This window comes from Haliotis cracherodii, unplaced genomic scaffold, assembly GCF_022045235.1.
Source record: "Haliotis cracherodii isolate W230 unplaced genomic scaffold, xgHalCrac1.p SCAF_10, whole genome shotgun sequence".
Classification (NCBI taxonomy): domain Eukaryota; kingdom Metazoa; phylum Mollusca; class Gastropoda; order Lepetellida; family Haliotidae; genus Haliotis; species Haliotis cracherodii.
The window spans coordinates 33,370,674-33,390,984 of NW_027266265.1; the positions used below are offsets into that span (position 1 = coordinate 33,370,674).

The 20,311-nt window shown below is 40.7% G+C and overlaps 1 protein-coding gene across 1 annotated transcript; it reads left to right on the plus strand.

Annotated features, from left to right (window-relative positions):
* The first annotated feature begins 2,403 nt into the window (after positions 1–2,403).
* LOC139449452 (beta-1,3-glucan-binding protein-like) lies at positions 2,404–16,139 on the plus strand. The gene is made up of 12 exons (XM_071230856.1): positions 2,404–2,529; positions 4,705–4,806; positions 5,403–5,525; positions 6,031–6,233; positions 6,946–7,020; positions 8,904–8,964; positions 10,317–10,484; positions 11,296–11,373; positions 12,356–12,458; positions 13,633–13,704; positions 14,216–14,342; positions 15,876–16,139. The coding sequence occupies exons 1-12, from the start codon at positions 2,424–2,426 to the stop codon at positions 16,089–16,091; spliced, it is 1,434 nt and encodes a 477-aa protein (XP_071086957.1). The 5' UTR covers positions 2,404–2,423; the 3' UTR covers positions 16,092–16,139.
* The last annotated feature ends 4,172 nt before the right edge of the window (positions 16,140–20,311 follow it).

The window sequence follows — 20,311 nt, forward strand, 5'->3', positions numbered from 1 at the left end:
TTTATCGGATTGACGTCACGAGCATCGATCTATATAACTGGGATACGATGCCATGAATCAACCATATCTGCGAGCCTGACCACCCGATCCCGTTAGTCGCCACTTGCTACAAGCATAGTCGCCTTTTACAGCAAGCATGGGTTGCTGAAGACCTATTGCACTGCTGTGTAAAAGACGCTTGCTTGACGGGTAATAGTCAGTATATTGGGTCAAAGTCTTTTTGTTTTAATATGCTGTCCATCTGAAACGGGATGGAAATAACCAGATTCACGGGAACAAAAATTGAATTTGAATTTGGAATTTTAGAAAGCACAGTCGCCTTTTACGACAAGCATGGGTTGCTGAAGATCTATTCTAACCTGGATCTTCACGTGTACATCTCATTTGAAAGACAGTTGCTCAGCACAACATTCTGTTACCATTGTGCAAGTCATAACGTCAACGCCCGAGAACTCTCAGCCTCACGTAGCTGCCGAAACAGCTTCCATACGGCAGAAAAGTAAAAATAGTGATGAAAAAATATGAAAGGACCACTGAAAATGAGGTGTTCTTGAAAGGTAAGCATGTCCTTCTCTACCGATAGACCCGCCTCTCACAATAAATAATTGCCAGTGAGTGATAAAGTGAACACTCCACTTCAGCACGGATGACCATTTTATGTACATCATATTATGGCATTGCCAAGAGATATATGAAAATATTCTTACCTTTGACCTTGATCTTGAAACCACAGGCGGGATAGCTTATAACCTCTGACTCAAGACCTTGACCCGAGGCCAAGGTTGTCGCCAGAAATACTGCAGGAAATGCTAAAAATATCATGGCCTGTTTTTAACATGGAATAGGGATTACGGAGAATGTGTCGCATGTCTTTTTATACGTCTGATAAGACCGAGCTAGTAGGATAGGTAGAGATTACCGGTACATGTCTTCACTCTCATTACATAATGTTGACCTCCTAATAGTGTTAAGCTCGCATTATACAATCAGCGATGACACAGAAACGAAACTTTGGAAGCGTGTTAATGCCACAATCTAAGACAATACCATCGATCATCATGTGTTGAATGCAAATGAGGCGTATTATGTCAATTGTTTAGAGGCGTATTGTTTTGAAGTCAGTGGCTTTGAAGTGTATTATGTTGAAGTCAGTGGTTTAGAGGCGTATTGTTTTGAAGTCAGTGGCTTTGAAGTGTATTATGTTGAAGTCAGTGGTTTAGAGGCGTATTGTTTTGAAGTCAGTGGCTTCGAAGTGTATTATGTTGAAGTCAGTGGTTTAGAGGCGTATTGTTTTGAAGTCAGTGGCTTCGAAGTGTATTATGTTGAAGTCAGTGGTTTAGAGGCGTATTGTTTTGAAGTCAGTGGCTTTGAAGTGTATTATGTTGAAGTCAGTGGTTTAGAGGCGTATTGTTTTGAAGTCAGTGGCTTCGAAGTGTATTATGTTGAAGTCAGTGGTTTAGAGGCGTATTGTTTTGAAGTCAGTGGCTTCGAAGTGTATTATGTTGAAGTCAGTGGTTTAGAGGCGTATTGTTTTGAAGTCAGTGGCTTTGAAGTGTATTATGTTGAAGTCAGTGGTTTAGAGGCGTATTGTTTTGAAGTCAGTGGCTTTGAAGTGTATTATGTTGAAGTCAGTGGTTTAGAGGCGTATTGTTTTGAAGTCAGTGGCTTCGAAGTGTATTATGTTGAAGTCAGTGGTTTAGAGGCGTATTGTTTTGAAGTCAGTGGCTTTGAAGTGTATTATGTTGAAGTCAGTGGTTTAGAGGCGTATTGTTTTGAAGTCAGTGGCTTCGAAGTGTATTATGTTGAAGTCAGTGGTTTAGAGGCGTATTGTTTTGAAGTCAGTGGCTTCGAAGTGTATTATGTTGAAGTCAGTGGTTTAGAGGCGTATTGTTTTGAAGTCAGTGGCTTTGAAGTGTATTATGTTGAAGTCAGTGGTTTAGAGGCGTATTGTTTTGAAGTCAGTGGCTTTGAAGTGTATTATGTTGAAGTCAGTGGTTTAGAGGCGTATTGTTTTGAAGTCAGTGGCTTCGAAGTGTATTATGTTGAAGTCAGTGGTTTAGAGGCGTATTGTTTTGAAGTCAGTGGCTTTGAAGTGTATTATGTTGAAGTCAGTGGTTTAGAGGCGTATTGTTTTGAAGTCAGTGGTGGGATACGCATCCGGTCCAATTCAATTAGGCCAATGGCTGCTTTGGCGAATACAATGACATATTATGTCGTAAATAAAAGCGACAAAACCCTTCCACAATCGTAAGAAATCTCTGTTAAAAGCAGAGTCGATTCACGATTGATTCGACTTTATCATGAGCATGTGTTTATGAATCACAAAAAATGATGATTCCCTAGCTGTCATTGATAGTAGGTACTGATAACACAACTGACCTCTACATAAAGCAGTGAGTGCGGTACACGTGTCACGGATCACTATGTTGTATCTGTTGTATAGTCTGGTGTTGTTGCGGGCGGCCCTGGCCCAGAACCCAGATGGGGAGGTCTGCGTCTCTGGGGGAGGCATAGAAATCAGAGTCAAGGGTAGGTGACGGTGCATTTATTCCAGTCAAAAATGTCGTATCATATGTTTCCGTGTTTTTTCAGGTGAACAATTGACTTGCCTTCGCATGTGTTTGTGACGAGTGTCATCGATGGGGTTGGACATGCTCACCTTTTCGCGATGGTATCATCACTATTTGATGGTGATTCTTAAACACATGCTCGTGATATAGTCAGAATCCTTCAATCGAGTCTGTTTTTGGTAGCGATTTATTTATTGAATGTGTTAGCTATGTCTTGCATCTATGAGTAGCAGACATACCCTCAATGCGATTCAGAAAATACTCTTGGCACTACAAATATTACAACGCCACTAATATTACATATTTGATATTTAAGTGAGGCCAGATTACACTTTGAACAATATTGCACACTTAAATGTGGGAGGAAACCCCCATTGATGCAGGTCTTTGACGTTTACCACTTTCTGTGAAATGCAAATGGACCCAAGCAACATAAACCTGTCCCATGTGAAGATTCGGATTAGAATTTTTCATCTTGCAAGAGGCGACTGGGATCTGGTGGTCAGACTCGCTGACTTGGTTGATACATGCCATCGCATTCCATTTATCTATATCGGTGCTCATGATGTCAATCATTGGATTGTCTCATGCAGACTCGATTAATTACCGACCGTCGTCATGTAACTGGAATCATTGTGAGTGCGGCGTTAAATAAAAATAACCCGGCAATCAAATCTATGCTGGCCGCACGAGGCGACTGAGTGGATTAGGTGGTCAGGTTCGGTGACTTGGTTGATTGTGTGTCACGGTAACCAGACGATAACACTGCCGCTATTTTATATCAACTGAAGGGCATAAGATAGTATAAAGTTGAAAAATGTATTTGGACAAAATTTACAAACGTTATCAAAAGGTTACTAGGCTGAAAACATATGCTTTTTTGTTTGTTTGTTTGTTGTTTAACGCCGCTCTCAGCAATATTCCAGCTATATGACGGCGGCCAGTAAATAATCGAATCTGGAGTAGACAATTCAGTGATTGATAACATGAGCATCGATCCATGCAGTTGGGATATGATGACATGCATCAACTAAGTCAGCGAGCCTGACCACCCGATCCCGTTAGGCGCCTCCTCCGACAAGCATAGTCACCTTTTACGGCAAGCATGGGTTTCAGAAAACCTATGCTACCACATCTTCCCGAGGCAAGAGAGTTAACTTTAAAAGTCCAGTTGCCGAACTAGGCTGGAATTCCTGGGCTCAATCGTAGCGTCACATGTGGCTATTACGAGTTATGTCCCTTTCATGACTCTCCTATGGACAAATGAGATTCCACCTCCCGTATCACTTTGCTACAAACAAAACGGCGGCGCCCAGTCAAGACGATCTGATCGATAATCAAGATCTATGTTGTGATAAAACGAGTCTTACATCGCGAAGTGCATGAAATCACGTGTACACCTTGATTAAAAACATGAAAAGATTTGGAAAATATATGTTGACAACGAGTTGGCGGTGCACATGTTTTGCAAATCCTGCAATCGACAGAAATCTGCATTATAGTTTACGAACTGGATTTTGATTTCGTTCCGCGATTTTGATTGGACTATGCACATACTCGTTAGTCCAGCCAAAATGTAGCTCCATAATACCATTCGTGTCCAACTCGTGTTATTCCGGGACAAGCCGCAGGTTACGGAAAGGGGCGAGTGGTGACGAATGCCATAATACCAGCCTAGTTCGGAAAGGATGGAAACTGGACATTTATAGTCAGTTAACTCCCTTGTCTCGGGAAGATGATTTTACTCCGGATCTATGAAAACATATGCAATGTTCCACCCGCATTTTGAAAAACCAACACATTTATGTTGCACTATATTGCCATTTAAGTATGAACCGTGTGAAGTTGTTGTCAACTCTTTCTAGACACGGGGACACGGGTAACCCAATCGTCTCAGGGTCCTCATGGATCTATTCAGAGTGGTGTCCTAGTATATTCTGATTCTGGGTTCGAATCCAAGACCTTTACTACATACTGATTCTTGATTACTCAGCTCAATACCTGGGTTCCCCAAAGTGGGGGAAGTCTTACACTTGCATCGTTTCTTTCGACATTTAAACATGATATGATTGATATACTGTTCAATGCTCGTTCGCTCCCTCGCTCGCTCCCTCACTCACTTTACTCTATCCAGATTTCAGCGGTTTACAAGAGGTGGGAGTTCATTATGACGTCAACAAGCCCCTAACCGGCGCAGCAGGAGCCGACAGCAACTATGAAATCACCCACAAGACAGGTAAGGGGTTCAAGGCGATATGTATAATTAAAATCCGATATGACACCGCTCTGTGTTAGTTCAGCTCGGAGAACACCTCCGCAGGAAGTCGCGTCAGGTGGACTTTCTAATCAACCAATCAGCGTTAAGGCTTCAAATTCTCGCTAGGAGTTAATAAAACATTGAGACAAGCATGTCTGAATTATGTAATTTGAAAAAGAATATAATCGGGATGTTCCGATTGCAAAAACATAAAGCCCCGTTATGTTAGAATTGTTGATATTTTATACATCCTGTCTTAGTCACGATATGGCGGAAATATTGCCAATGTGACTATAGATCTTAACTCATCACATTCTGTTATGGCATCTACAACCAAGAGGGAGCACTATCTAGGGTATAGTTGTGTACTTTGTTTGTTTTCAATTGCTGTGATCGAAATTTCCAAATAGAGGCGACGCTTGGAGGGACAGGGAGCTGAGTATCTTCATATAGTTGTGTTAATAATTTGTTCAGTAAAACTCAAAACTGGGAAGGCAGCTGCTCTGGAATCAATGGCTTAAGTTATGTTTTGTGAATATGTTTTATAAAAAAATTAAATACTGTCGCCCATGTAGGTTCATACTGGGTACACAAGAACCCCAACGTTCACGTAAAGGTCGGTGACACCGTCAACTACTGGCTGTATTTCAAGGTCAACGGACAGGGTCGAACAAAGACAGACTTGCAAGCCACAGTTGGTATGTTGACAAGTACATCGTCTGTGGATGGACAGCATTAGTCTGATATCATCACTATATCATTATGCCAAAGATATAGGACTAAGCTATGATTAATAACGTACATGTGGTCACGTGTCGTTGCTATAATGTGAATATACGATATTATTATTACATATTTTTCATAACTACTTATTTCTGAATACTGCAAGGTATGCTTGATATGATATAATTCCTATCAGAGAACAATACTACTAAGATAAAATATAAGGACAAATTTATGCGTCTGGATTTGGTTTGTTAAAATAAAAATAATAATAAAATGGGTATGTAGCCACGTGGCCAGGATCCGCTGATTGTGGCTCAATTTCCAGATTCACGGATTATGATCCTTGAGTTGTTAGCACCTTACCCGTGCAAGTGACGCCCACCAAAGTGGTAATATTTAAATATACTTGATACATATGACATACTGAATAAAGCGGCGTTGAGCCCGACTCACTCACTCACTCACTCACCACAACAGGAAGCTCCTGTAGCGGAGGCAGCTCGGGCACTCATACGGGCACAGGGACAGGAACCCACACAGGCACAAGCACTGGCACGCACACAGGCACAAGCACTGGCACAAACCTCGGTAACATGAAACTCATCTTCAGTGACGACTTCAGTTCCGGCACCATCGACAACAGCAAGTGGAAACAGGAAGTGTCAGCGTTCGGGGGAGGGGTGGGTCACTGTACTAGCAATATGTATTTCATCGCCAGGAACATGTCTGAAACAATATTAACAGTTTTCTGTTGAATGTAATTATTTTCATGTATATAACGACAATGTACGTGCAAGTACTTGACCCATGATGACTTTTTACCAAATGTTTATACTCTTCTTATGATTATAGACTGGATTTGCCACTTTTTATTAATTATATATATTCGTATGAAATTCAGCGTGTGACAAAGATTTACTCTTGTTCTCATATTAGAAGAATCACTTCTGAAAACCTAAAATCATCCTTTTTGAACGTTTAGCTTTACCTATTGATTTCATGTTTTAATATATCCCCAAAAAGAGCCCTTTCCCTACCTTGCCCTCAGTTTAATGTTTACAAAATATTTGTATACTTTAAAAAATAAAATAAAATGATAAGAGTTTTCAGAAATGTGTTTCTCACAAGTCACAATATGATCACTTCGAGTATGATCCTCATTATGATTCCAATGTAATCGGATCATACATAATTGTAGAAAAGGTGAACTTAAATGTTTAAAGGTTTAAGCTATGTCATGTAGTCCATGCAGAACCTGTGCTACATTAGGAGTCAAAGCATTATTTTACAACTGTAATCTCAGATACCAATCTTCAACATAACGAACCATATTTTCCGACACCCACCCTCTGATAACTCAAAAGGGTAACCCACATGCTTTTGTTCCACCAGAACTGGGAGTTCCAAGTCTACACGCCCGACAAGGAGAACACCTACATCAGAAACGGCATCCTCTACATGAAGCCAGTGAGTCGTGGACAACTGCCAGTCTTTGCAACAATTATACATACAGGAAACCATGAAGGAACACCCAAAGGCTGGAAGACCCGCGGCAGCACGTGACCAAATTCCCAATGAAAATCCTTTTCTGTACAGGGCTCAGATGTCATAATTGCCAGTTAGGACTTATGTTTATAAACCCCCGTGCGCATGAAAAAAGCACATTAATGTGTCACGTGTACCGAATAAGCAGCGCCTGGAGTGAACGCTCGATGACTACCAATATATCAGCATATCAATGATCTGATTTACTTAGGTTTCTGTTTCACTTCAAATGTGTGTTGTATGACGTGAGTGAGTGAGTGAGTATAGTTTTACGCCGCTTTTAGCAATATTCCAGCAATATCACGGTGGGGGACACCAGAAATGGGCTTCACACATTGTACTCATGTCGGGAATCGAACCCGGGTATTCGGCGTGACGAGCGAATGCTACGCGACCGCCCCTGTTGTATGAAAGGCCGTAGGTCCAATACATGAAGTATATACAATACAGTACAGCACCATTTTACAAATAGATTCACGTGTTTCATTTCTGTACATTTCTGGTCTTGAACGCATATTTGAAATATAAAATAACTTATTTGAATCTTAATAAATGGAGGTGTCCAGAAGGCGAATAAATTGTTCTACCGACGGTCGAATTACATATTTATTTGGTATGTATTGCTTTCGAATTTTATTTAAGGATGGGCATATAAAGTTGAAATGATACAGATCATCGGTGTTGTTTAGATTTCAATATACACCGTATTCGACGTAATAAGCGCCCCATTCTAATAAGCGCCCACGGCGATATTTGCTAATATATTGGCTAGTGAACTATCCCAATTGGCACCCCTTCCGATTGTTCAATGTGCACAAGACTTATTTATTCGTGTATAATACGTGTGTTCTATGCGTCGTTAGCTATGGGAAATGAAATTCTGGAAAATATATCTGTCGTATATAAACATTTTAGGCTGTCAGCAAAAAACACGAAATTTATGATCCTTCAACTGTTGTTTTTCTACGAAATAATATTCTAATAAGAGCCCCCTATTTCTAAATTTGAGAGCTCCATGGGCGCTTATTATGTCAATTACGGTACATATCCTTTTAGATTTTGGAATTTTGTGGTGTCTCCCGGTGTCAATATTTAATATTAATTTAATATTTAAGTTAGACGTAGCTATCTGTTTCTGAGTGTGAAATTCAGCTCTAGCAGCCTATACTCATCCCCTTTTCGACTCTAGCAGCCTATACTCGTCCAATGTTCAACTCTAGCAGCCTATACTCATCCCCTTTTCGACTCTAGCAGCCTATACTCGTCCAATGTTCAACTCTAGCAGCCTATACTCATCCCCTTTTCGACTCTAGCAGCCTATACTCGTCCAATGTTCAACTCTAGCAGCCTATACTCATCCCCTTTTCGACTCTAGCAGCCTATACTCGTCCAATGTTCAACTCTAGCAGCCTATACTCATCCCCTTTTCGACTCTAGCAGCCTACACTCGTCCAATGTTCAACTCTAGCAGCCTATACTCATCCCCTTTTCGACTCTAGCAGCCTATACTCGTCCAATGTTCAACTCTAGCAGCCTATACTCATCCAGTTTTCAGCTCTAGCAGCCTATACTCATCCACTTTTCAGTTCTAACAATCTATACTCATCAAATTTTCAGATCTAGCAGCCTATACTCATCCATTTTTCAGCTCTAGCAGCCTATACGCATCACTTTTTCAACTAAGTCCTAAAACTAAAAGACTTGGCGGTTTTGTAATGCTCGAAAGGGTTCCTAAGTTGAATCTTTTTTATTTTACCTTTATACATAATATTATGTCAGGGACTCTATGTTCGTTTATGCTTCAGACGCTGACGGCAGACAAGTTCGGCAACGACTTCCTCTACCACGGCGTACTGGATGTTCAGAGTGAGTCTCGGAGATTTACATTATGACCCCTGTCATAATGTGAATTAAGAAATATATGACCTTGAATATATTACGACTGTATTCTGATTTTCCCACAAAGGGCTCCACAGTGTGACCTTCCTCGCTGTGATGACCTTATGTGTTTTGTGAAGTTGAATATGTATCATGACCTTTTGTGGATCACGACCTTCAGTAAACCATGACATAACCTGCATGGTGACCTTCACTGTACTACGACCTCCGGTATATAATGACCTTCAGAATGTCATGACCATTAGAGTAACACGATCTTCAGTAAACCATGAAATAACCTGCATGGTGACCTTCATTGTACTACGACCTCCGGTATATAATGACCTTCAGGATGTCATGACCTATAGAGTATCACGACCTTCAGTGTGTCATAACTTTTAGAGTATCATGATCTTCAGTGTACGATCCTCATGACCTTCAGTCATTCATGGTCATTAGTTTCTTATTACATTGGTGGAGTCATGACCTTCATCATGACCTAACAATCAGGGCAGTGTGACCTTCACCGTAGCATGACGTATCTTACCCATCAAGACATTGGAGACTGTTTGATAACAACGGAGAGTCATTCAACAAAAATCATGACTTGATGTATATATGTTACAGGGAATATGTATAATCAGGGAATATGTATAATCCCTGAAATTTTCAGGGAATATATTTAATGTCGGATTCACTCAGGGAATATACATAATCCCTAAAATGTTCAGGTATTATACATATTCCCTGATTTAACAAAACGGTTTTTTAGACATATTCCCTGAAATTACTTTTGAGGCTCTTATATAGTCAAACTTGATAAAAAAAGCCAAATTATTTATGAGAAGAGAAATCTATATCACATGATAACAGTTACCTTTCACTTAACTTAACAATTAGTCTTCACTGTAATCAAAACAATGCTACATCAAACATAGGTTAGACTTAACAAAAAATAGCTCTTGTACAGTTTTTTTCCGGAAATTCTCTTCTAATTATGATAACTAATTCTGTACTGTACTATTTTGGGGGTTTAACGACCGCTTCTACCACTGGAAATTTCGCAGTCGGGGTAGGTGGGGAAAATAAAAAATAAATAATATTTTAATGTAGGTAAACACCATATAAAAAAACCGTGAGAGGGGCATAAACCTAATCCTAAACAACTATAGCTATAATGTACAACAAAACACGGTTTAATGATTAAAAAACATCTTACCTGTTAAGATCAATTCGAGATCTAAAACTGCATGGCCCCAGTATATCGAGACACGAAACATGTTCAATATTTGACACACGCACCACCTGTTGTATTTCGGATAATCTATGCTCTATTACAGAACAGTGGGGCACCTGCACAGACTCTCGGTGGTACGGCTGTAAGCGGGACGCCAAGGATGCCCTCATCCCTCCCATCCTCTCCTCCAAGCTCATCTCGCTGGTGGACTTCAAGTACGGCCGTGTAGAGATCGTGGCCAAGATGCCAGAGGGAGACTGGATCTGGCCAGGTAGGCTTTGTTTGTTGTTGTTGTTTACCGCTGCACTCAGCAATATTCCAGGCCAGGTCGGCAACGTTGAGGACTTGCAATATACGTCACTATATATGTGCGTCAACGAAACCCGAATGCAGGATCCTGTACTATGATTATTGCCTGCGATGATGTTGATATTGAGATTGAGGGCACACACAACTCTTAAAATGATAATACTTGTTAGAGGATAGCTAATGCCTGGTACCAATAAATATTTGGGTACAGTGTATCCCGATACTATATTCCTCCGTTCGAGTTGCATGTACCTCGAGATTTACACAGACGCTTGGGCCCTGAGTTGGCCTGGCCGAATTGAAAGTGACGTTTGTGTCTATTGTAATTTGTTTTTACAGGTGTGTGTTATTCATGAACTCGGGTACGTAATTGTGCTCTAAAACAGATAGAGGACTCGTACCAGTGCTTTAACGGGACAGGAAAGGATTCATGTGATCACTCATCTCCAATTGATTACTTAGTGGTCTCTTTGAGATCTGCTTGATATATCATTGTTGTAAGTGATTGACAACCCTGACGAAGAAGCATCTTCTCGAGGCAAGGGAGTTAGGTGTATGTAAAGGTCTAGTGGAAACTGGACTTTAATAGTCAGTTAACTCCCTCTCCACGGGAACATGACGAAGAAGCAACCGGTGACATCTAGCCAGCTATTGCACCCTAATGAAGAAGCGCGTGGACTTCATGTAACAGCTCATTGTGTTTATATACGCATGACGCACACACTGCCAATGCAATTTTATCACACAAACCCCGTATAAGCCTGTGTTTGCAGCTATCTGGCTGATGCCCAAGTCCTTCGTGTATGGCGGATGGCCAGCTTCCGGCGAAATCGACATGGTGGAAGCAAGGTGTAAGTGGTGGAATAATATAACCTAATAAGTACGTTTTCCTACATCAAAGGTCTTTATTACATAAAAACCCTTATAAATTCAAATCCTGATAAAAAACAAAATAAATGAAGAAAACCCTTCTAAAGATAACCCAAATCAATTGTTATAATGAATAAAATGTACACGCGTGTGTGTGCTTTTGTTGACAAACATGGCTGCCCCTCATTTGGTACTATATATAAAATGTCATTATAATATACTGTCACTGTACCAGGCTCTAGCGTTGTTCTCATACGCGGTAGACTCTTAAAAGACACATTTGTATACTAGTATTAGGAATATATATTGTATTTTTTTTCTTTTCGACAACAGGCCACACACCTGCTAACTGTATATGTACTCTGACGATAAATTAAAACATACTTTTTTTTCTTCTCATTTTCTATATTAACATCCAGTAGATAATATATTTTCAGCAATTATGAAACTTGCTTTTAAAAGTTTATGTATGATCGAGTATAATTTCAAAATCAGTTTGATATCACCTCCCAGGTTAAATGAGTGTCACGTGACCAACATAAAGAGCTAATCTACTCATACTCAGTGGTTCAGATATATCTGAACTGGTTCAGTTCACCCAAGTACGAGTGTAGTACTATGATACCAACACATATTGTACATATCTACTATAAAAAAAACAGGAAATAGTTCCTTTAAAACCCGGACATCTTTTTCGTAATAGAACCCATATCAAGACGGATTGAAACCGGGAAATACCCAAACCGTTATCAAAGCATGTTCTTTCTCTATTGGACGGAGAATTCATAATGAACTTTGGCAGGGAAAATTCAGTTAAATTCCGGAAAATATATATATTTATAGAATAAATTATTGCTAGAAAACAAACCGTTTTGAGGGCATTTTAAAGCAAATTACCAGCAAAATAATATTTTTTGTCACTTTTCCTTACATTGTCCTTACTAGGATGGATTTGATTGACAGGTAACCTTCACTATGGAAATATCGGGGTACAGAGAGTGATGTCAACACTACATTGGGGGCCCAACCCCGGGAGCGACAGCTGGCCCCAGACCACCCAGGGGAAGTAGGTGAATCATGGCTACTGTTTTCTACCACTCATATTGTTTTCGGTGGTATCCCTGATTTCTTTCTCTGCATCAAAAATTATTCAGATAAGTTACGACCACATATATACAAATATACACATCTATTGAGATGTGAAAGAAAAATGTGTTTACAAATTATATCACCATGTTCCTTTAATACCCATCTCCATCTATGCAGGGGTACGGGTGGCCCAGTCGTCTAAGGCGCCGCGATTCGCTGTGCAGAGTTGCGTCCCTTGGCCACACCAGAAACCTATGATTGTGGGTTCGAATCCCCGTTCGCCCCGATTATGTTTCTAGGTTTATCAGCACCAAACCCGTGCTCGTGGGTTTCTCCGAAGTGTTAAACGTCTGAGACCTGCTTCACTTCGGACTTTTCCCCCACATTAAGCTGACACTCCGTGATATAACTTGAATACTGTTAAAAGCGGCGTTGAACCCAACTCACTCACTCCCTTCTATGCAGGATCTGATTGAAAGTGTATTTACTGAAAATGTCTTATAAATTTCCGAAAATATTAACGTATCTTATATCTTTTCTGACGTTTTTTGATATTAATATAAACTTCCAAAATCTTCTTTAGATATTTAAAAAAAATCCAGCACATATGATAAAGTATTCAGAACATTATTTTGACAAAGATGATACAAGATAAATTGTTATGGACTAGATAAAAAAAATAGTGAGTGAGTGAGTAGAGTTTTACGTCGCCTTTTACAATATTCCAGACACATATATGCGGGACACATGAAGATCCGGTTTAGAATAGGTCTGCAGCAACCCATGCTTGCCATAAAAGGCGGCTTTCATTGTCGTAAGGGGCGACTAACGGGATCGGGTGGTCAGGCTCGCTGACTTGGTTGATGTATGTTATTCCAATTGCGTGGATCGATGCTCATGATATCAATCACTAGACTGTCTGGTCCAGACTCGACTATTTACAGACCGCCGTCATATAGCTGGAATAGTGCGGCGTTAAACAACAAACAAACACAACATATATGTGGGGAACACCACCCTACCCTACCCCAAACCTTGTATAAAGTTTAAAGGGAACTAAACTGCATTACACACGTGTTTAAGTTTCACTTGTTCAAGTTTGAGAAAAACGTTATGTTTGACCCTGTTTCAAGGGAGATAACTGTTTTCAGATACGCGGCCGGCGGCACCTGGGCTGATGATTTTCACACGTACACTCTGGACTGGGATGCTAGTGGCATTGTGTAGGTTTGCTGCCAATTTAACTTTTGGTATAGTCTAATAGTTAGAGATCGAAGCAGAAATCGTAATCTGTTGTACTTTCTAAAACACCGCTTCCGTGGTGTAATGGATAGAGTGTCTGTCCCGAGAGCGGGAGGTTCTATTCCCGGTCACACCATGTCCACGTCAAGAGATGAACCATGAGGTTACCTTTTGCCTGGCGTGTGGACTTATGATGATAAAACAAGGACTGGCCGGCCCTGAGTCAGTGTTATGTGTCTGTGTGGGGTATCCATGTTAAGCTGTAGCATGGTATCTCAGTGGGCTTGGCACTATAAATCCGACATGATTTCGGAGTAATACGAACAGCCACACACACGTCACTATATAAGTGTCACCCCACCATACTTTCTGATCTATTCAGCTTTTACTAATATTCGTAAATAGTGGAATTGAATTGACAAGCGGTGTGCATCACCTGCACTTCGAGTGCTATACATGTATGTCCTAACGCTGGTTCCAATAACATTGCAGTATCTCCGTTGACGGTGACGCCATCCTCAACAGACCCACTCCCTCAAACGGATACTTTGGATTCGGGAGCTTCAGCGGCATCAACCCCTGGGCTGGACACGGCAAGGACGCCCCTTTTGACCAAGAGGTGAGAGCTGAGATTTGCCTTTGAAGGAAAGCCCCAATGAGAAACGTCTTTACTATATTGTACAGAGCAGTACGATTGAATGGAATCCGAATCCCGGAAATCTTCCACAAAACGGATGTGAGACTCGCGACTTTGACGAGGCGATATGAATATTGTATTCAGTTCATTTAGAGTTGTTATTTATCTTACAGTTCAGCTTGGGTTAATTTTTCTCACGAATTTGCCAAACAACCGGTTCAGTGTCATGGAAGTATATGAAGTCCTAATCTCATTAAAATCAGGCTATCGCTAAACAAACATCTGAGGACATCCCATTACGGGTCACGTCAGAACGTCATTTCATCCGACCAATCAAAGCATCGCTTACAAGATCATGAAAGCGACAGTCGGAATGTGTTTTCTAATCATGCAACCTCGAAAACGTTAACACGGGGTATTCCGAACGACAGCATCTTCGGTTTCGTTGCGCAATTTTGATTGGACTATGCATAGACTCGTTAGTCCAGCCTAAATGTAACTCCATAATACCAGCCTAGTTCGGCAAGGGTGGAAACTGGACATTAATAATCAGTTAACTCCCTTGCCTCGGGAACGACAGTTACGGCCCGTACAACTGATTCCGTCAAAATTATCGTCTATCTCTCGCTTCCTTGGGATAAACATTTGAACGGAGGAGGCGTCCCATAGTAGGTGGGAAGCACGGCCATACAATCGCAACCATATATTAGATATTCCGGAATGTTCGTTTGTTCAGTTTTCAAAATTTTAATCGAGAACAAATGTGAATATGTGTCAACATATTTTTCAGTCGTTGTCTGAAATGGAAGTCGCCAGGTTGAAACGAGTGCCGACAAGCTCGAGAAAGCTGCTTTCTAACTGGCTGATGTCGACTTCTTGTTAGTCGTCTCAGTCGTCGGCAAAGTTCGCGGAAGGTCGTTCTGACGTGACCCGTAATTGGGATGTCCTCAGATCTTTGTTTAGCGGCAGCGAGAACATAGATCTGATTTTAATGAGATTGATGAAGTCCCAAACTGTATCATGACTTCATTATATAACGGGGGCGGTCGGGTAGCCTAGTGGTTAAAGCGTTCGCTCGCCACGCCGAAACCCGGGTTCGATTCCCGACATTGAGTACAATGTGTGAAGCCCATTTCTGCCCATATTGCTGGAATATTGCTAAAAGCGGCGTAAAACCATACTAACTCACTAACTCATTATATAACGTAGAAAAGCCTTGTCTATGTCGCAGCTATTTGAGTACTCATGCCAAACACTCCAGATAACGTTTGTCTTAAAATGACGTTTGTTCCAAAGTATATTTTCAGGGATTTTACTCAACAACAACCATAAATCTGGGAAAATGTTTTTCTCTTGAATGCGTCCATGATCCCTTCGTCAGTTAAATTACTTTCTATTTATTAAATCCATCTCAGAAAGAAAAAAATGTTTGCAATACTTGACGTATATCGATAGCGTAGATAGTTCAAATGCAACGAATGACACAGACTGATGGTCACGTAACCGCCCTTTCAGTTCCACTTCCAAATGAACGTTGCTGTCGGCGGCACCCTCGGCTTCTTCCCCGACAACGTCCAGAACTCCCCCTACCCCAAACCCTGGTGCAACACGTGTCCGACAGCTGGTCAGTCTAACAAAGCATTCTGGGAGGCCAAAGACAAATGGTACCCCACCTGGAAGGGCGAGAAGGCCGCCATGGCGGTCAAGTCCGTCAAAATCTGGAGTCACTGATTAACGGAAATAGTTCTTGTTCGATAATGTAGCTAGTATAAATAAATGGTAAGATGAAGTCTTGGATTATGCTATCGACTCTTTCTGATATGTACAACCCACGTGGACCTTTGCAACCTTCAGTACATCAAGTCGATAGGTAGCTGAAACGTCCTGAGCCTAACTAGGAAGGGGGAATAGTATAACCTTAAAAGTTTGCATGTCAAGGTGTCCTGGTTAAATTTTGACGTGACGTGTATGGGACCAAGTGAATGAAAGACATGTACGGGACTAAGTGATTGAAAGACATGTATGGGACCAAGTGATTGTAAGACATGTATGGTACCAAGTGATTGTAAGACATGTATGGTACCAAGTGATTGATAGACACGTATGGGACCAAGTGAATGAAAGACATGTATGGGACCAAGTGAATGAAAGACATGTATGGGACCAAGTGATTGAAAGATATGTATGGGACCAAGTGATTGTAAGACATGTATGGTACCAAGTGATTGATAGACACGTATGGGACCAAGTGATTGAAAGACATGTATGGGACCAAGTGATTGAAAGACATGTATGGGACCAAGTGATTGAAAGACATGTATTGGACCAAGTGATTGAAAGACATGTATGGGACCAAGTGATTGAAAGACATGTATGGGACCAAGTGATTGAAAGATATGTATGGGACCGAGTGATTGAAAGATATGTATGGGACCAAGTGATTGAAAGACGTGTATGGGACCAAGTGATTGATAGACACGTATGGGACCAAGTGATTGAAAGATATGTATGGGACCAAGTGATTGAAAGACATGTACGGGACCAAGTGATTGAAAGATATGTATGGGACCAAGTGATTGAAAGACATGTATGGGACCAAGTGATTGAAAGACATGTATGGGACCAAGTGATTGAAAGACATGTATTGGACCAAGTGATTGAAAGACATGTATGGGACCAAGTGATTGAAAGACATGTATGGGACCAAGTGATTGAAAGATATGTATGGGACCGAGTGATTGAAAGATATGTATGGGACCAAGTGATTGATAGACACGTATGGGACCAAGTGATTGAAAGATATGTATGGGACCAAGTGATTGAAAGACTTGTACGGGACCAAGTGATTGAAAGATATGTATGGGACCAAGTGATTGAAAGACATGTATGGGACCAAGTGATTGAAAGACATGTATGGGACCAAGTGATTGAAAGACATGTATTGGACCAAGTGATTGAAAGACATGTATGGGACCAAGTGATTGAAAGACATGTATGGGACCAAGTGATTGAAAGATATGTATGGGACCGAGTGATTGAAAGATATGTATGGGACCAAGTGATTGAAAGACGTGTATGGGACCAAGTGATTGAAAGATAAGTATGGGACCAAGTGATTGAAAGACATGTATGGGACCAAGTGATTGATAGACGTGTATTGGACCAAGTGATTGAAAGAAATGCGTGGTGTACACCCATAAAGCTCCGAAAATTCGTCGTTATTTTCCACCCTAAAATGGACGTCTGGCGATTTTTCTCCTATTCAAGCATAACTGAACATCCAATCATATGGCGACATGGCGTCTTAAACGCGCGTGATACTGCTGCTGCGGTTGTGAACACAACTGTGGAAATCTGACTTGACAGTTCAAGTCAACAAACAGATCGGCCGTGAGCAGTGGCAGTGGTGGTGACGCAATAACAGCGAGGAACTAGGCTTCGGGCAAATGGCATCATCATCATTGGATGTATCAAATCATTCAAATCTCCCTTTGTTTGTCTGTAAACACACATGTTGTTCGGTATGTTGATGACAACCTTAATTACACACAGCCAATGTCTAATGTTGATATGAGTCACTAATAATTACGTTTTACTAAAACTGATGATGGCGACGTATCGTCACGGACCAATACCGTGGTATCATGGAACGATAACAACTATGCTGCAGCTTGAATTATTCTAGATAGCAAAGACGAACAGATAACAACACAATGTAACTGTAATAAGTAAAATAAGAGCGACAAATACAATTTCATAATCATACAAAACTCCATTGTAGGATTGATGAGCATTTGGTTATAAATCACTATCAAATAGTTATGACAATGTGTTTGCGAAATGTTGAGCGTATCCTGCCCTACCGGAGGCATCCGTCACAAACGCATGCAAAGGCAAGTCAACTGTCCACCTGGATAAATCACGGGAACATGTGGCTTATTATGAATTGATGAAAATAGGGAATTGTTTGAGACTTCAGTTTTGTCACTGATGCGTCCAATTTGGAAATATCATCCACGGGTCTACCATAAAATGTTTTGTAAGCTTTACTTAGACCTTGAATGCTGTAATCCCGATCACACAAGTCTTGAGTCAGAGTCGTAAGAAGGATGTCATATGGAGAAAGAACATGCTTGATTGTACCTCAAACGTTGTGATATGTAGATTCCAAGGACTGGAGCTGCAGGAATATTGCATATAGCGAACGTTGACCATTGGAAAGTTGAAGTGGAGTGTTTTGTCCATCTGAATCTTTATGCATAGATCTTAATATGAAACAGATGAAGCAGTCTCACTGGTCTCTTTTATTTCTAGTTCAGGTGGGTAAATCAGTGGAAGGGAATTGGCTATTTGATGGTTATTGAACGATATCTGATCATCGATATACCTGAAGATTAAGTAAAACTTCTCGGCCAAATTACTTTGTTTTGATTTGGCAAAACCGAGCAGACATTCCGATTCATATGCATAAACAGATCAACAAGAAGGGGAGCACAACTGGTGCCCATGGGAATGCCTACTTCTTGCCTGAAAGTCTTACCCACATATGTTTTCAACGAGGAAGTCTAGCATGTCACATACTGAATAAACTTGAGATGGTATTTGCTTTCATTTTTGACAAATTGTCCTGAACCGTTGTAGACAGAGACGTAACTATATCTAGGGTCACCGTATTTTGTAACAAAAGCCAGATGGATCAAGAAATGAAGTTTTTCCTTACGTTTGTCATGTGGGATAGTGGCGTACCGAGTTGAAAAATAAAATGTCTTGACATTATTGAAGTTGCTCCTTTTCTGAGAACAAAAATTCTTTTGAGAGTTTTTGAGAATTCACGTTGTACAAATGCCACTTGGTTCAAGTCCTTCCTTGATTTAAGGATTATGGTTAATCTGTGAGACAGGGATTTGTTGGTGCATTTGCCGGACCCAGCAATACATGTCTCCTTGTACGGATTGTTATGGAGCTTTGGAATCAAGCACAGCAGAAGAATGGACATGTCTTCAGGTTTTAAAGTCAAGTCAAAAGTTGATAGTACTGATGCATGGTTGTGGCAGATGTCTCCATGAACATACTGGCCTTTCATGAGGCACTATAATGTCACGTATACCAAGTTCTTTGATAAAATAACAAGTATGTAGTGTAGTTAATTAGGTAATGGACTTAGAATGACAGCTGGCTGGGACAGAATGGATTTATTCCAACTTTGATGCTTCTAGTTCAGTTTGCGCATTCTACCTCTGACAACATAGCGCACTGACAAGAAAAACTTAAGCTGTACGTGACTTAAATACGTCACACTGAATTTGCACACGACACCAGTGTTATAAATACAAACTAGGACTTATGCGCGTCGCTATATAAGTGCAATCATCTTGGACACGACATTCAACCCAATTTCACCTCACCTTCAACTCACTAGGACTTATGTTCAGAAATTCGCGATCCGAATATATACATCCTATTTAAACCTCGTTCTGAGATTAAGCAGCGTTGGGAAAAGCGCTCGATTACTACCTTTAAATGAGTTAAAACGTTATGACGTATGTTTAATAGAATTACAAATATGTCAGACTACACTGGTTGGTAGTCCTGGGGCTTTTATTTCGCCGGAGAGAAGGAGGGGCAATGTTATTCATTTCACCTCACTTCAGTGAAGTAACACACCGAGAGTGGGGTCCCCCGCCGTGATATTGCTGGAATATTGCTAAAAGCGGCGTAAAACCAAACTCACTCACTCACTCACTCGAGAGTGGGACACACTGGTGATCCACCTTGATAGGTATTTTCACTCATTGTTTTGTTAAAAAAATGCCAATATATAATCAAAATTGTAATGCTGTTCATACAGGCTTGGGTAACGTGGGGTTATCTATCAACTTAACATACACAGGGTCAACAAACTATAATTACAGCGATCTGGTTACTTCCCAAGTCTTAATGTGTATGGCAGC